Here is a 19,594-nt window from a genome sequence, read left to right on the forward strand (position 1 = left end):
AAAAGATATTTGAATTGGTGAGATTATTGGGTAAAAAGTGATGTTTTAAGGTGGGGGAAATTTCTGATAGGGAGTGTATGACATTTTTTTGTGAAAATGTTTGGTAACAACCTCTGAAGAGAATGAAATGAATGTCCTAATAAGAGAAAGTGCCATGACTAACTGTTGAACTGATGGAAAATCTGACCCAAGAGTCAGACTGGAACCGACAAAAGTGTGATAGAATTCACACACCATGCACACCATGGTGACATAAAAAGCATGCTGCCCACTACCCTATCAATGTGTCAGCATGACTTAAAATACTACAACTACACACACTTTCATCGTTGTTTAATCACAAATATTGGATAGTCTTTGCCATTTCAATCCCAAGTAGCTGCATCTACTTTTAGTTACTGTCAGTTTTTAAAATACTTATCAATGCACGCCATTATACTAGCAATTCAATGAGTGGTACCCTATTAACCCTTTGAGCGCCAAAGTCAATTTTGCCGCCTTTAAAGAATATATCTCAGTCAAATTTTTTCAGATTTTTGCCAAAATTTTGATAAAGACCTGTAGCCAAGGAAATGTGATTTCCATTTGGTCCAAAATTATCAAAAAAGTTATAGAAAAATTCATAAAATTTGGTAAAATGTTGCACTAAAATTTTGGTGGGAAAAATTACAGTACTCAGAGGGTTAAAATCATAATGATACACCAAGGCTGAGCAAATCAAGCGGTTTGTGGTTTCAAAACAACAAAGCTTTCCTGGTATTAGCAGATATGCAATCACACTATTACTGCACTTTAAATGAACCACAAATTGATCAGTTCTCCAGTAAAACTGAAGTTAACCTGCTTTTGGTCTTCAAGGACCTCAAAAAAGTTCCGTCAATTTGCTCAACCCTGTTTGTAAATTGGAAGGATTGTCCAAGGGTACATCTGTCCTGATTGCTACCAGTGCTGAGCCTATAGGACAGCGAGTGTGTGACATAAGCCCTCAGTGAAAAGTAAGCACTCATGATTACAGTGCGAATTCATTTTATAAATTGAGATTTACAGAGGATTTCAGGTATGAATGCTGAAGTATCAGCAGTGTTGTTTGAAAAGATTTATTTAGAAACTGTGTTTTTTTGTGCACTACAATTTCTCATGGACAATAGCAAATCAATATTGAATGAAAATGGTAAGAACTTTTGAAATGTGCTGCTGCAGAGGAACATGATAGTTAAAATGACACAAAAATTACATATTTTCTTGGATAAATATATTGAGGGGATGCAGCTCCTTGGGACTTAAACTGACTTGAAATGTTGCAATTATATAGGACACCTAGCCCAAGAAACTCCAGATTTACATCTGCACATTGACATTTCAGTGATAAATACCACAGTACCCTTCAAAGATAATCAAAGGGCAGGGACTTATCCTTTTTTACAATGCATTGGAAAGGATAAAAAAGGTCAGTTATGGGTGGCATCAAAGTGGTGCTCATGCACAATGGGCACATTTCATATTTCTTTATTTGCCAGCAGACATGCACTATGTTACTTTTGTGTGTGTATAAAATATTAATTGTACACTATATTTTCCTGTAATTTCATAGATAAAAATTTAAAAAGTCTGTCAGTTTATATATTTCTTGTTTATAATTCCATTAAAAGCTACATATTGCCATCTCATGCATGCATGGTAAAATATTGTTACCACATCTTGCGAAAACAAGAAAAAAACATCAGTAACCAGCTGGTTAGTATTTACATATATGGGAACAGATAGTTGCCATGGAAACAGGAGTGTAAGGTGAGGGAAGTTGTTCAAGACTATATTTTAACCTCTACATTAGTAGTTATAGAAGAGTTAGCACAGGACAACATGTGTTCAGCAGACTCAACTACTAAAGTCAAGAAGTTTCTCCCTTAGACAATTTGCATGTGCAAAAAGTGGCAGCCCTAAATGTCTTTCTATTCACTACTTATGACCGAAGGTGTAATTTTTTTAAACAACTGCTTTCACTAACAGCTAACTCAATATAGGGATTTATTCTGTGCGATTGGTACATTCAGTGAGTGCTGGTGAGCTGTGATACACAAAGTATACAAGATTTGGCAAGAGAGCCTTCCCAAAGTGAGGCTGATATATGCAGATCACATGACTAACTTTGAACCAATGAAATTACAGATTATTACAGGTCACAGATTTGAAGGCTATGAGTCTGCAAAGGAGCTCACACAAGCACAACAGACTTAAAATTAGAATTTTGAGATATCTTTTTACCTCTGAATAACTATGACTGATGATTTCAAAAAGTTTTTCATGTTCTTGCAGCATATCCTCCAGGTCTGGTGGCTCAGAAGGGATGTCCCGTATTTGGCACTGGTCTACCCATTCATAAACATGGGATAAGTACTGTAAGAGGAAGAGAAATAAAAATTCCAATGTCGATTCAAATTTTACTGGTGATTGCATTATATGACTACATAGGTTGGCATCTAGAAATCCATAAGAACATGACATAGGTGTCATAAGGCCGCACACACATATTGTCACACTTTATGTGAAATTTGCCACTAGAGGGCGCACTCACCTCTTCTGCTTTGGCGTGGAAACTGACTGACATGGCTAACAGGGTGCTACGTTCATCCAATCCAGCGGCAAACGTTTTCCATTCCCTGTCAAGTCTAGTAGCGATGTGTCTGATTTCGTAACTTGCGTAATGTCCGGCTTCAGCAAGCCGATTCGCTACGGACATGATACGGTTAATGTTGGCATACACATTCTGAAAAGAGCATGGGAAAAACAAGGAAAGTTGTTAATAGCTCACACATTTTACAATACGATTTGCAACAAATCAACCAATACATATCAGGAAAACACTGCTCATGCACTTGTGTATCAAAACAGAATAGGAACACACAATCATGATTTCTAGTTTCATTGCAAAACTAATTAAAGAATAAGAATTTTAGAAAACACACCAACATAAATATCCAGATTTTATACTTAAACAATATAACAATAACAAAATCTTGGATATATACTCTATCAAAACTAACTGCTTTACTTGACTGAGTTGTAAAATTTGCTTATGTAGGCGATGTCAAATAATCTTGATATACCAACCCTTATCATCTACAACAGTGTACACACTCACTTTCTATTCTCCAAGAACATGAAACAACACACAAAATCTCTTCCTTGTATACTACTAGCACACACCACACACAAACAAGTACACTTCATCCTGCAAGAACAAGCTGAGAAACTCCTATCACTTCACCTATGACCTTTCAACTTTGACAACTGTTCTCCTGGGGAATGTGTTCTTGGATCTTTGAGAAAAATACAAAACTAATTTCACAGCAGTGTGACACACAAACTTGTGTGCAGAAAGTGAGAAAGCCATCGCTTGACACACTGTCTCCTGTTGAGATGCACAACATAAAGCAAAAATTCAAAGCTGTATACAATACAGAATCAGCCACCTCGGCAGATCGTCCATGTAGCCGACACGAACACGAAGTGTCTGTTACTGGCTACCAAAAACTATGAGAAATCGTCAAGAATGAGCTACAAAATCACTATCAGTTTTCAGTTGCAGGTAGAATAAGTCTGTGCCTTTGTATAAAATACTATAAAAATAGTAGAAAGTGAGCAACCAGCTGAAAGTTAGTCGAGGAGACCTTAACCGCATGTCATTTGCATCTCATTGTCGGCTACATGGACTGTGTGCCGTCACCTCACCAGAGTCCCTCCACCCACAGGACTGTGTGTCCACACTGTCAACAAGTCATCGTTGATGACACAGTCCCCACTTGTTAATGGGTACTTTGATTACAGGTCCTCAGAGAGGATAGAGTCCTCTTCATTAGGTCTGTGATAAAAATACTTCTAAATAAATTCGCTTGATACATGTCTGAGCTGTAGTTCAGGACATGAAAAAATCGTAATAAAATGGCCACATGGCGGCCTTATTGGATCGTATCACAGAACAAATCTATGTGCATATGTATGACAGACATCAAGCTCTATGGGTTTGCTCAGAATTAGATATATGCATAATTAATGAGGTACAGTATGAAGCATCATAAGGTCTCCCATCATACCATATATGAAGGGTGTACCACTTGTGGTTCCTGAGTTATGGACAAATATGTATATTTGAGGTCAAAGGTCATTGACGTCATGTGACATTTTGTCAAAAAAATTGTAGTGCTAAGTTATCCCTATATACCAAAAATCAGACCTCTAGCTCTATTTGCTTGCTCAAAATTAGATATGCACATAACTAATGAGGTACAATATGTGGCGTCATAAGGTGTCCCGTCATACCATATATGAAGGGTGTAGCACTTGTGGTTACTGAGTTATGGACAAATATGTATATTTGAGGTCAAAGGTCACCGAGGTCACATGACATTTTGTCAAAAAATTGTATTGCCAAGTTATCCCTATATACCAAAAATCAGACCTCTAGCTCTATTGGCTCGCTCAAAATTAGACATGCGCATAATTGATGAGGTACAATATGTGGCGTCATAAGGTGTCCCGTCATACCATATATGAAGGGTGTACCACTTGTGGTTCCTGAGAGTATGGACAAATATGTATATTTGAGGTCAAAGGTCACTGAGGTCACATGACATTTTGTCAAAAAAATTGTAGTGCTAAGTTATCCCTATATACCAAAAATCAGACCTCTAGCTCTATTGGCTCGCTCAAAATTAGACATGCACATAATTGATGAGGTACAATATGTGGCGTCATAAGGTGTCCCGTCATACCATATATGAAGGGTGTACCACTTGTGGTTCCTGAGTTATGGACAAATATGTATATTTGAGGTCAAAGGTCACCGAGGTCACGTGACATTTTGTCAAAAAAATTGTAGTGCTAAGTTATCCCTATATACCAAAAATCAGACCTCTAGCTCTATTTGCTTGCTCAAAATTAGATATGCACATAATTAATGAGGTACAATATGTGGCGTCATAAGGTGTCCCATCATACCAAATATGAAGGGGTGTAGCACTTGTGGTTACTGAGTATGCACAAATATGTATATTTGAGGTCAAAGGTCACCGAGGTCACGTGACATTTTGTCAAAAAAATTTTATTGCTAAGTTATCCATATATACAAAAAATCAGACCTCTAGCTCTATTGGCTCACTCAAAATTAGATATGCACATAATTAATGAGGTACAATATGTGGTGTCATAGGGTGTCCCATCATACCATATATGAAAGGTTTAGGACTTGTGGTTACTGAGTTATGGACAAATATGTACATTCGAGGTCAAAGGTCACCAAGGTCACGTGACATTTTGTCAAAGTGTCTGAGATATCTGCGTGAACGGATGGACTCATGGATGGACTCACGGACGGACATGACCCAATCTAAAAGTCCCCTTGACTTTATCTTTGGGGACTAAAAACTGTGTAACTGCATCCTTTTTGCAATATGAATACGATGAGAAACTAAATTTTTATTTTTCTTGGCCTTATACATGGGAGTCTATGGACTGCCTTATACATGGGAGTCTATGGACTGCCTTATACATGGGAGTCTATGGACTGCCTTATACATGGGTGTCTATGGACTTCCTTATACATGGGAGTCTATGGACTGCCTTATACATGGGAGTCTATGGACTGCCTTATACATGGGAGTCTATGGAGGTGAAAACTAAAAAGTCCTCTAACACGGCCAAATTTGATCGCATTGTGAAACAAATCGATGTGCATCTGTATGAGGTAGGGTACTATCCTTGTACCAAGTTTGAACGAAATCGCTCCAGGCGTCTCTGAGATATCTGCGTGAACGGACGGACGCACGGACGGACGCACACACGCACGCACGGACATGACCAAACCTATAAGTCCCCCCGGACGGTGTCCGTGGGGACTAACAATCTTCTCACACAAACCAGTGCATCAACAGACTCAATAACACACTCACCAAATTAGAGTTAATTACACGACAACGTGGACGATAACAAGTGGAATGAATGAGCTAAAGAGATTGGGAAATAGGTGCTAAGGCCAGAGAAAAAAAAAATCTTGTTCATCGGATTTTTGGACCAAGTCCCTGGAGCGGCGAGCGAATTTTTTTTTTTTTTTTAGGCCGAAGGTAAACGCGGTCCTCTGGCATTTTTGCACAGATGCAGACAAGGCAAGATAATTGTTTCCCTTTTTACCAGAAATATCTCAGACAAGAAACACTGATACTGGTAACTGAATTCAATACTATATTTCCCAACAATAACATAGGCCATTACATTCACAGTTAGTGTTTGCACAACATATTCTGAGTATTCTTGACCGCGGACATCCGGGGAACTTGCGGATTTTACGTCATTTTTGCGTCACACTGCCGTGAGAACAGAATATTGAAGTGTGAATTTTTCAACCTTTACACCAGTATTCAAAGTTTCAACATTATGTCAATGATAAACACTAAGTTCTGTCCTTTGTCACATAATTTCTGCATTGTTCACTGTCCTGTATAGTCAAATCCCAATTCACCTCACTCGCTAGCAATAGGTGAAAGTGACGTCACTCCGCGGTCAAGAATTTCAACATTCTCTCAGAATAAAACTGAAATGTACAGCAAATTACTGAAATCCAACAATTCAGTATTGTCCTTTAATATTGTCCTGGTGGGACCTAGCATCTGAGTTTTTTCATTTTACTTTGGCCCCATGTTTTGGCCTCTTTACCACTGTCTCTACACATTTTACACGATGGTCTGACAACACTGTACTGTGATCGGAATGAATGAAGTTATATAGTCATCTTTCAGATCGTACTTTAACATCGACGCAACCATGTGTTTTGTCATTGCCGAAAATTTTTATACTTTCGATGCAATTTTCATTCAATCGGACGCACCGTCCATCTGCTGTCACGATCTTGTTGAACAAATCGCCAAACGTCATATCAGGACAAACACTGAATAGCGTCTTTGGAAAGCAGCACTGAGGATACATATGATGATGAGAAAGTGGCAGACCTGAAATCTTTGGTTATCATTACTCTTGAGTATTTAATGATATCACCTTTGACCCTTCGAGATGAATGTGTGTGACCCTTGACCTCACCTCTCAAAAGAAAATCTGGCTACTTGTGTTCACACTGTATTAGCCAAAAAGGCTAATCAGCTTGAGTAGCCAGAGCAAACCCTGTAACTGTTGGCCATCACGTCGAATGTTGGCGATCAAATTAATACTCACGATGTGACATGTACTAACCTTTACAAAACGAGGAAATTTCTGGCCAAATCGACACACTTTGCGTCGTGATTCGCCAAATTCAGACGTCACAACAACGTGTTGGCGGTCAACTACGTCGGAAGTCTCATTCAAAATCCCGTGCCCGCGAAAACCCGACAAAGTGTAGGGCGCCACCAGCGGCAGTACTAAAAATATTTGTAATGCGGAAGTAAGAATTTGCCGCGATCGAAAAAAAAAAAAAAATTCCAAATACGCCAAAGTAGAAGCGGCGATTCCGATGAACAATTTATTTTTTCTTCCTGGCCTAAGCTGACTTCACGGAAATCAATAGAAAGAAATTGAGCTGATTTTAGTCCAGCAGACAACACAATAGAATCGTTCAGTAGTTCCTGTCTCCTCACTGCCAAATACTATTTGTGTAGGGCCTGTCTCTGATGCCACATAATGATGTGTTAGCAAACCCCAAGGACAGCACTTTGCAAGAAGCTGTACAAAAAACAACCCAATGATAGCTTCATCCTCTCACTGCAAATTTTCCCACCCTTCAAAAGATCTTCCAAAAACTGTTTGCATGTTTGATATAACACCACTGATTTAAGAGAAATTTGAGAGTGTGTATAGTTCCAGTGTTTGACTCCATGCGCATCAAAAGTTTCATCAAGTTTAAACAATTCTGCTGGTAGTAAAAATCAAGAAAGAAAAGCGGAGCTGGCTCCTTTCATTTGCTCATCAGTTTTAGAATGAACTTGATCAAACTTACCAGCAGGACTACTTAAAATTCAGATTACAAGCTGCAATATGTTGACACAAAATATCTGCATGAAAATGCTGCACGCGATAAAATCACCTTTATGTTAGTCTGTACCTGTTATCAAGTGTGCTCTCCAGGAAAAGTGTATCATTATCACGTCTGTTGTTGACACAACACTGGAAGGTACCTTCTAACCAAGCCGCCGGAAAGGGCCAAGTTCCGTATGTGGCTGGGAAAATGGAATGCTTCCCCAAGAAGTAAACATCCCTGTTTTGGCGCTGTCAGGCAAATTTATTTCCATGTGAGGAGACACCAAGAATGTCCAACCATTTGTTTTCTTTAACCTGCTCACCCCTAAACTACCTGTGAACAGGTCCACTAACCACTGATAACAATCAGTTTTTGGCCAAACCACAATGACAAAAAGGTTAATTTGTTGTTTCTTCTTTTCCGTGAAATCTTTCCTCTTAAGGAGGCATAAAGTCTTTGCAACTGGTTGAGTGATGCCTTAGAAAGCCATCAGACTGGACTAATGAGAGACTGGTAAAAGTATATGAAGCAGAAAATTGGAAGTCCGACGCGACACAAAGATTAGTCTCTTCAAAAGTCACAAAGCTAAATAGGAGCAAGAGGCATAAAAGTTTACTTCTCTTAAAAAACACAGCAACTAAAACATCAAAGGCAACTGGTTAAAGCTTTTCCTTCCGCAAATTTTGACTGAAAACTGTTGTTGAAATTACCATGACTTGAGGCAAACCACTAGATAAACATATAATCTGTCCACTTGTTGGAATAGGCTTTTCAATTTCTCCATGTCGCTTATAATTAAGGTTAACAAATCACCCTGAGTATTAAAGTCTTCACCTTCCAAAAAAACACTTGGAGTGGTTTTTTGTCATAATTGAAAGTACACACATTTGTACAACCACACTGAAGCTATTGTGGCGGCATTGCTGACCCCTGAAAACCTTCAAGATTACTTGGGTTTTTCTCAGCTAGATAATCTGGAAATCCCTCAATCCCCCTTTCAAGTGAATGGGTCCAAACAAGTCTTTGGGAAACACCAGGACTTCACCAAAATACGGTTATATAGAGGTGAAAGACAGAGAAACATTTTTTTGATATCAGGAAAAGTTCTGTGGATTGTTTCATGAACCTTCTAACATGTAAACAAAGAATAACGTGTTGTTACATATCAGTACATTATTCATCACCCTGCCACCCCCGCCTCCAATAAAAAGACAAGAGGAATCTACCATTGCTTGGTAGTAACAGGGTTGAACTAAAGCAGATAATTTGAACATAATCACTACTTTTTAGAGATCTGAAGTAAAGTAACTGTCCTGAGGTACAATTTGTCAATTATTATACTCTGAGAATTCATCCACAATATTGAATGAAGCATGCTGACAGAGTAATTGACAAGTTGTATCTTCAACATATAACATAATTTCTTATATCCTCCAGGCAACAAATGTTGAATTTTTCTCCTGCAATAACATCATGTAACCGAAAAGTTACAATCAACTTGTTGAATTTCACAGCAGAAAAGAAAGCCACGGCAAAGAAATGGAGGTTAAAAAACAGAACAATTACGGATGCGTTATTGAGGTGTCCTCTAGAAACAAGGTCACATGCATAATTTGTAATTAATCCGTTGATGACTGAAATAATTACTAGGACAAAGCCACAAAAACTAATTATCGGATGCTTATCACTTTAATTAACATGTCACAAAGCATTGATCATTTTCGTCTCTTTAGCATACATATTACACATAACATAATTCATGAGGGTATTTTCACTCTCTGTTTCATCTGATCAGGCCATTAGTAGTTCATACAAAATTAAACAGAACAGTACTCCATCATTCATTGACACAACATTATGACAGGTTTAGGTAACAAATTAGTCGGCAAGCTGCGTAATAATGGAAAGGACTAGGAGCAGATCTCAATTCATTTGCTTCTCTGTGTGTTTCCACCCGCATTGTCCATTCATTCTATCTTAATCTATCTGTCCATCTCAATCTATCTATCTACAAATATGTATACAAATCAATCTATCTGTCAATTTGTGCCCATATATATTCATATAATTATGTACTTATCTATTTATCTATCAATATGTACATGTACTACATGTAGATCTCCGCAACCATCAGAATGAACATTCATAATATATATATATATATATATATATATATATATATATATATATATATATATATATATATATATATATATATATATATATATATATATATATATATATATATATGCACATACATATATAGGTAGGTGTTCGTGTGTGTTACATGTTTGTACATACATACATACATACATACATACATACATACATACATACATACATACATACATATATACATACATACACACATAATTACATACATACACACACACACGCATGCACGCACGCACACACACACACACACATACATACATACATGTATAGATCTGTTTCATATAACAGTTGTTTTAAAGAAGAAATCAAAAACTACTGCTAGGCTCTGCACTCTTGACAATTAATTACATGTCCCATCGTTCATCAATATTTCACAGCAACGGAAGCGACGGCTGTCAATGACTAACTTACTGATTTACTTTTCTGTCTACCAGTCTGTGTCACTCAGTGTATAGCAAGCAATCTTAATCACAAGTTCCTTGTGAAACAGATCTATGTAAACTTTGGTCAGACGTAAAAACTACTTTTTACACGATGAAAAGGTACATGTACCATGAAACAAAAATAGCCTAGATACAACCAATGCCAAAATTAGCTTTACTTTTCATTTTAAATTGATGAAAAGAAAACTCCATTAGTTCTATTGATGTGATCAGATTAATTCTAATAAAGTTTGTAGGTTGCTACAAATGCTTATTCAGTCTTTTCATTAGTGTGATTTACAACGGTAATAACTGATAATTATGCTTTATTGATGCACTTTTCTTTCTTTTTTATTCATTCAAGCTGTTTCGGTGCATAAATAGGTAATTGAGAACCTTCATAAAGGCCACAGGTCTTCCTGCACCACTAAGTTCTTAACCGCGAATTTCACCATTTTAGAAAATTATCAAAACATTATGAAAAGTGAGTTTGCCTTGGATCAAACTTGTACTGATAATGCTTCATTTTCCACTGAACAAACCCTTATTAATCAGAAAACAGTATTTCAGCCCTTTTGGGTCTTTTTCCACGCCTGCTGGCAAACCACAGCCACTTTTCCCTTTGTGTTGAACCTTCTGATCATTTTGGTATGGTATTCCAAATCTTACTCTGGGGAAACATACCAAAATTACTGAGAGGGCCTGGACAATTATTCATTAACCCTTTGAGCACTGTAATTTTTCCAAAAATAAAATATCAGGGCAACATTTTACCAATTTTTATGAATTTTTCAGTAATTTTGTCCATGATTTTGGACCAAATGGATATAAATTTTCATGGGCTACACTTTTTGACTAAAATTTTGGTAAAAATCAGAAAGAAATTGTCTAGATCTTAAAGAAATTGTTGGCATTTTATTGTATACAGGCAACAAAAATCTACTTTGGCACTCAAAGGGTAACAATCCCTGCGAAGGGGCATGACTCATACTCAATGGATAAGCAACCCTGATACAACCAAGCATCTGGCATGCTTTTTGTCTGGAAACTACCATTTTTTTTGTTGCAACCCCTGTGAACGTGTACTGATCCTGACTCAATGAAGGAGCCAAGCAACCCTGATTCAACCCTGTACCCATCGCCCTTTTTGTCTGTAAACTACCAATGTTCTATTACAACCCATGTGAAAGTATACTGACCCTGACTCGACGAAGAAACCAAGCAACCCTGATTCAACCCTGTACCCATCGCCCTTTTTGTCTGGAAACTACCAATGTTCTATTACAACCCCTGTGAAAGTATACTGACCCTGACTCGACGAAGAAACCAAGCAACCCTGATTCAACCCTGTACCCATCGCCCTTTTTGTCTGGAAACTACCAATGTTCTATTACAACCCCTGTGAAAGTATACTGACCCTGACTCCAATGACGGAGCCAAGCAACGTTAATTCAACCCAGTACCCATCACCCTTTTTATTGGTAAACTACCATCTTTAGTGAGCAACACCAGTGAAAGTCCACTGACCTAAAAGTCAAAACACAAGCCGCGCTGACTCAATCTGGTATCCACCTCATGGTCATCCTGTATGAAATCCTTCTTCTACACTTCACCAGCACAAATTATTCCACAGCCACAACTGTTTCTTCTTTCAACCCCTAAATCAGTAACACTGACCTGCCCACGACCTCCAGTGCACAATCCTATGACACAAATATCCTACAAACCCGAATTTCGTTACACTTTCATGGATTTGCTATGCATTCATACAAGATGAGTACAGGTATCCATTTCAAATTATCGGTGACCCCTGGTTAACCTTGTCGACTTCAAAAACTTCCGGTTGGACGATCAATGACAGGCGGTATTATGCACACTGACAAGACCACACAGGTGCCTGGAAACGAAGGGGGAATTCATCTGAAGGGTGTTTTGTAAGATCATGGGAGCCGTTTATGCCGATAGAAAGGGAATGTCTTCTTTTCAGGAAAGGCTTACTGTTTGAAACTTGCTAGGTGCTATTTTCGCCAGTTTCAAGATTCACCTCTTTAACCCTTTGAGCACTGTAATTTTTCCAACAAAATTATAGTGTGTAACATTTTACCAATTTTGTGAATTTTTCTGTAATTTTTTTGACAATTTGGACCAACCGAACATCACATTTTATTGGCTTCAGATTTTTAGCAAAATTTTAGCAAAATTTAGCAAAAAGTTGACTACTATATAATTTTGATATAGGCGACAAAAATTGACTTTGGCGCTCAAAGGGTTAAGCTCCACTAGCTCGAACTATTGATGCATTTTCCAGTATTTTATTTTTGTTTGTACAAAAACAGAATATTTTGTTTTACTCCCTATCATGACGAAACGCCCAGCACTCAATTTTTCAATGCAACGCATTATTGTTTACAACTGACTTTTAGTCAGAATTAAAATTCATTTCAGGACAAAAATCCAATTTCCAATAACTTTTATATTGTTCACAATGAGTTCAAGGAAATACAATCATATTATTACGTGGATTTAGGAAAAAGATAAAAAAAATGTATTTGTTATTATAGGACAAAACAAATGAAATATTATCAGACGTTACAGCTACCTTTGTCCTTTGAATATCACAACCAAAACAATGGTTTGTAACGTTCTTAACAACTCACCAAAAAAGAAACAAATTATCTCCCATACTGAAACATGCCATGGGGGTGCTCTATCAATGAATAAAACCTGGCAAGCCACAAATCCAACCCTCTGAGGTTTTCTTTGATTTGCTGATAAGCGTACCTTCGCCCAAATTCTTCAGACAGATTGAGTCATTTCAATTCTGATCATCCGAGTCTGCCATTCTTATCAATAACGCTGCATTGAGCAAGGCTGCATAAAACATGACACCACACTGATCCATACCTACTTGCCGTATCTGGTTTGTGACAATGGCACTCCGTCTTCAATAATAATGAATTTTGCTAATTTGTCAGGTTTTTTCCTACAGCCACATTAAAAAGCAATTATGCAAAACAGCTTTCTATAAATAAAAGATGGAAAAATCAATGGCAAATGAAAGAAAACCCTTTTAAAATTTGAAAATTAAAAGAAAGAATAGTCACCCAAAAATGCTTTGTTTTACAACCACTGGTCAGATTCCTGCAGGCAAACAATTGATATTTTATCTTTATCAAGAGTTGGCGATTTTTTGGACAGTGATTTTATGAGTGAATTTGCTCTTTTTATTGAACATAACATATCTGTTTGTTGTAACAACCATGGGCTTCTCTATTGAAACACTACATTTCACACCGCGTTAGCAATATTTACACCGCGTGTAGTATATAGTATGTAGAGAATTGGCATATGATGTTCACCCTGAGATCATGTTACAACACTAGTATTACACTACATCAGGTATTAAACTTATTCAATATGAACTACTACCGTACGCCACAAGACTTGCTTGTGCCAACTTGACTTTTCATGTCTTTGTGCAAAAGAATGGGAACCTTTTTTGTTTCAAATCTCACTGGACATAACTGTGTACTCATAATATCGGTGAAGCTTAGTGGCTGGTTTTGCATACGGCTTTGTTCAAAGATTTCAAATCCATGGGAAATTTTCTGCTGTGTGAAATCTCACATTATCTGTTCATATCATACAGACTATAGCAATTCATAAAAACACAAAACATAGGTAAAAAGAATTGAAAACGCATCAATAAAAACACAGTACAATAGTTTATGCATTCTAGGTATAGAAATACACCAGATGATTCATATTTTACAATTCTGAAAACCCCACTGTATCGCCAAAGTTTCTATGATACTCCAAAATTATTATATCACAACCAACAAATTCCTTCCCCTCAGACTGGCTTTATTAAACATGTTCTCTTGAACCTTGAGATACATTCCTATATTTATTATAATTTCAATGAATATTTAAAGACAGATTTCACACGACCCAGACGACCGCATAGCTCTATTATGATTTATGACATTTGATGTGCAGACATCAAGGACAAATAAATTTTATTTCCTTTTCAAAACGTTAAATTGTTCCAAATTGACATATTTGCTCTGAAGATTTACTCATTTAGTCTGTAATTCAGATCTCTGAATCCAACCTACGAGATGAGTTGGAAAATTTGCAATCTCCATTGTGATATTTCTTTCAAGAGCAAGAACACGGTGCAACAGAGGATTTCATGAACCACACTTCAACTTGTTCACCCCCATTTCCCTGTGAACAGGTCCACACTCACCATCGATGACAATAGGTTTGGACCAAACCATGGTGGTGCAAGGGTGTAACTAACTAACTGAAGGATTTGAGGATTTTTATTACTCTCAAGAGTTTACTTTATCCAATGAAGCCACTAGAATTAAACTGACTGAGCCCTTGATGGTCACAGAGCAGTATTGGCATGAGAATGATTTCACTGCCATTATTATGATGTAAATCTTAAACAAAATCTCACACACTTGGCCACAATTTGGAAAAATATTGGAAATTTCTGAGACCGTCAAATAATCTAGTGTCACATATGCTTGGCAATTCAAGAGAAAAAGTTGTAAAATAATCTACAAGGCTATAGGTCTGTGGTTAATTCCTTGGTTAACACACTTTTTAAGTTCTGCAACTGCAGTGTAACTGACTGTCATCTTCAGTTACTCAATATATTCACAGCATCACTTATATACCATGTTGTCACAGTATTCCAACAGTGTGTTCAAATTTATCTTTGAATGCATTAAACTTATGATTTTTCTGTATGTATGTTTATCTGCTTTGTCTCTTCAATGTGACAACATTTCTGTCAGTGTGTGACATCAAACAGATCAACATCCATAATTTCTGAATCACATATTTCCAATGTGCATTGAGTCTATACATGTATGGTGACAAATAGGATCTCACACAATAAAAGATGGGAACACACTAACTGAGAGTGGAGAAATTACATCTTTTGAGGAGAGAGAAACTAACCTAACCCATTTAAAATTCACCTCATACATAGCAATACTGCTACAATGACACGCATGCTGCTCACAGCAATACCAGAACGCATAATTTTTTTTTTTTCATTAAGCTGAGGTACTGACAATCCCAGCTTTGAGACCTGGAAGCAGATATTTTGTTGATGGCAAGTACCTGACGTGGTTTGAGATGCAGAAGCCTAGATTACAATTCAGCTTACAATCACAGATAATGATCATGATGAATGCTGAGCATAGGCAAAACAGATGGAGGGTTTAACAGTGGCTTCCAGAAAGTTAGAAGTTAATTCCACACAGAACTAGGAAGTTTGTTCCATGGTCAAGGCTACACCTGCAGTATGACAGAAACACACTGGAATTTGTTTGACTGCGTGTATACATAAACCACATCCACTCGTGATGAAGTTCAAATTATATCATCTGGAACAGGAACTTCCTACACTCATGTGGCATGTGTGTGGACGACAAACATGAAATTCAGACGTACCTCCACCAATATCTCCCTGGAGAGCTTCACCAGACAGCCGTAGTAAAATCCCCCCTTTTTTCACAATCTAACAGTACACATGACTTCTGTGAATGACAATGCACACCTTCAAAAGCGCCACCATTAATCGGTGGACTGGGTCATACCATTCCAGCACGGGGGTGGTCATAAGAGTTGTACTGACAACCACCTCACTAGGCAATGTTAGGATGATAAAATCACTGTCGGCTGATACACTGCATGGTACCTCTACTATACTCATGTAAAGGACACACCCCTCCCAGAAAATGGACGTTTCTATACAACATTTTTACGTTCTCATTGATTATAATGCAACATCCTCACTCCCTTGAGATTCGGTCGACAACATAAAACCCAGCGATGACAATCCATTTTCATTGAAAATATTTCCTGCTGAGAACCCAATAAAAATTCACAATGTGCAAACAGTGAGGCAAGATTTAAATCGTAAAGTGCATTAATAAAAAAAAACATAAATGACATCTTCTGTTCCTTATCTTTTCAGATATTAATCAAACTTTTCAGAAAGCGAAAAATGTATATATATATATCACTGTCCGCATTATTTTACCATGCAGTATGTAGGGTATATCATTCCTAGCACTGGCATATGAATCAGTGTCCCATGGAATTCATGCAATTTATTATCACCCATCTGTCAAAAGGTGAAATTTTATTGAAAACGACTGCTGCAAGGCTTCAAGGAAATGACCTTTGGCCCTATTTGCATATCAATGGCCTAAATCAATATTCAGGATGTATCATATTTTCCCGCTTGTTTCGACTGACTTTGTGAATGGAGAGGAAGGCTATGATCTCACTGAAACGCAAACACGGCTTAGTTATTGCGATGTGGTTCTATTGTGTGAGCTGTCAGCGCATACAGTCGTCGGTGTATTTCAATCGAGCAAGTCATCATAGCCGTGTGTTAGTCACTCAAATCACCATGATTTCACGACAACGTAGGACAGTGTTGACTATAGTTGCACAGAATTCAGCAATCTTTCACTTGTTCCCTAGTCAATTAATGTGGATGATTCATTTAAAGTTATTTACTGTGACTGAATAAAACAACAGAGTTTCCAACAAAGAAAAGCTATGGTGAACAGAGTAACTACCAAAAGATTTACAAACTACTGCACTCACAGTTCTAGTTTTTTTATGCCAATAAATCTTAATATGGCTCTGCAGTCTTTACAAAGAGAACCCCCTCATTATAGAAATTAAATGAAATCATTTCTGGTACAACAGAAATATTATCTCATCCTGTAGTTCAAGTATCTGTAACCAAGTTTTTAAGCCACAGCAAAAGCACTTATAACTATGTACCTATACATACGGAAGGACAGTAACAGAAAATTGATTTTACATGTAATTCAAATAGCAAAACTCTCATAAGTCAGTCATACCATATGATGCTTTTAGATTGAAAACTCTTGTATCACAAGCAATGAACAGAAATATGATAGAAGAAGACTGACACACAACAGCGTCAACAAGTGTAACCCTGAGGTAGTCTGTGTACTGCCGAAAGGTTGGTTTAAATAAAGAAATCTTCCTTGAAGACGGAAACACTAGTCGAGTACTCTTTTTTTCTTCTACCAAATTTATGTTATGATTGTGCGCTCCCATTTTCCACCGAAGGCTTCAATAGTTGTAGTTGGACTGACTTTCTTGTTAATACTATACAATTAGAAATATGAGTAATACAACTATTTCTTTTAAACTATGTCAAACACAAAGATACAAAAGTGAAATCTTGAATTGCTGCATGCTAGTGTGTGGTGAATGGTCTAATGTTAGGGTTCTCAGATTGATAACAATTTCATATGCAAGCTTTTCCTGTTACTATAGTTTTGACATAATATCCGTATCACATCTACCTGAAATACAAATATATGGTTTTCTTTACAAAAACTAATTGCACTACTTCTAGGATCTTATCCCATGACCTTTGACCAAGCACAACCTCACTGACCTTTGACCTATTGTGATCAATCACATGAACTTGAAATTGAAAAAAGATCAATGACCTAGTACATGAAAGACTATCAACTTTCCTTGGCTTCACCTCTGACCTGGCATACTCTTTGATAACCTTTGACCTACAGCACCAATATGAACTTTGACACGACAAAGCATCCTGATGCTTTTAAGTACTCTTCTGTCACTCCTGACATCATATAAGACAGCCAATATAAATGCAATGCACCAGCGCCTGGAGCAATATTGATTATTACACGAAGGCAAAGCGGGAGATAAGTGAAGAATATCGCCGCAAATCTATACCAGCTTCATTACATCTAATCCTAAATTGAATCTTGTGTACCTCTCAACCATAAACTGCAATTACTATTCTTCAACACAATATATTGATTTCTTATCACTTTCCCTTAACATCCTCTTCTTTGAAATTTGCGGTCTCTGCGTCTGAAAATCTAATATAGCCTTATGGAGATTCCAAGAAAATATTGTGTTGAATTAGCCATTCTAGCATATAATGAGCGTGCAAGGTATTATGTGGGCTATGAGCTGACTGATGCAGTGCTCTGATAATGCTTGCAAATCTTTGACACAATACTACGGGCACGGAGGATCAGGAATTACGAATCCATACATGGTGATTTTAAAGGGGACAAGACTTTCTCCCTACTACATCTATAACCCATCCTCTCCAAGCTGGAATTTCAATGTGATATACCAAACAATAGATAAACAAAGATAGAGGTGTATACACAATTGACATTAAACAGTGGCCTGTCACTTAGTTCTCTTTGAATTAAATAATAACAAAAATTTTAAATATAATAAACATTTTGCATACTCAAACAGAATTAATCAATATGACCAAATTTTAAGATTGTACATGCTGTCAATAGATTTCATCAATTTCAATTTTTCTACTTTTTTAAAGACAAGTGTCAATATTGATGTTAACTACCCTGCCTACAATGATTTCGCATTCACAAGTAGGCTACGGTGTCTCCATCGTCCTCGTTTTTTTGCATTCACCTTTCGTGTCGTAAACCTATCAACGTTGATTGATAGTTACATCTGAGCATTTTATGGGCGATATCGCATAAACCTACACGGCATTTCTACAGTCTGAACTAAACACAGACAAAGAGAACAGCATCTTTTGACGACATCAACACCAGTAATAGGCATTTTTAACATTCATACAACCTGGTATTTCTGAGAATCATCAATCAAATTACACATTATTTTTGGCAAAAACGTGTTTAAAGTATATCAAATTCATATTTAGTATTCCGAAAAAAAACATCAAATGGGGAAAAAAGATTGCAGAAACATAAAATATTTTGCGTGAATATACTATAATTTTTGGCAGTTTGTATAAAAAGTGAACATTTTTAGCCTTGTTCGAACATCAAACACAAAATTATTTATTTACTTTTTTTTTTTTTTTTTTTTTTTTTTTTTTTTTTTTTTTTTTTTTTTTTTTTATGTTTTAATGACAGGTATGTACAATACTATTTTT

At 36.9% G+C, this 19,594-nt stretch overlaps 1 protein-coding gene across 12 annotated transcripts in view; it reads right to left on the reverse strand.

The window, feature by feature from the left end:
• Positions 1-19,594, reverse strand: part of LOC139143511 (kalirin-like) — a 344,734-nt gene that overhangs the window by 236,314 nt on the left and 88,826 nt on the right. For all 12 annotated transcript variants that reach the window (XM_070713903.1, XM_070713906.1, XM_070713901.1 and 9 more), the window contains 2 exons: positions 2,573-2,764; positions 2,263-2,394 (listed from right to left, as the gene is read on the reverse strand). In XM_070713903.1, the coding sequence (XP_070570004.1) occupies positions 2,263-2,394; positions 2,573-2,764 (324 nt within the window). The remainder of the gene's footprint in view (positions 1-2,262; positions 2,395-2,572; positions 2,765-19,594) is intronic.

Source organism: Ptychodera flava, chromosome 11 (assembly GCF_041260155.1).
Source record: "Ptychodera flava strain L36383 chromosome 11, AS_Pfla_20210202, whole genome shotgun sequence".
Classification (NCBI taxonomy): domain Eukaryota; kingdom Metazoa; phylum Hemichordata; class Enteropneusta; family Ptychoderidae; genus Ptychodera; species Ptychodera flava.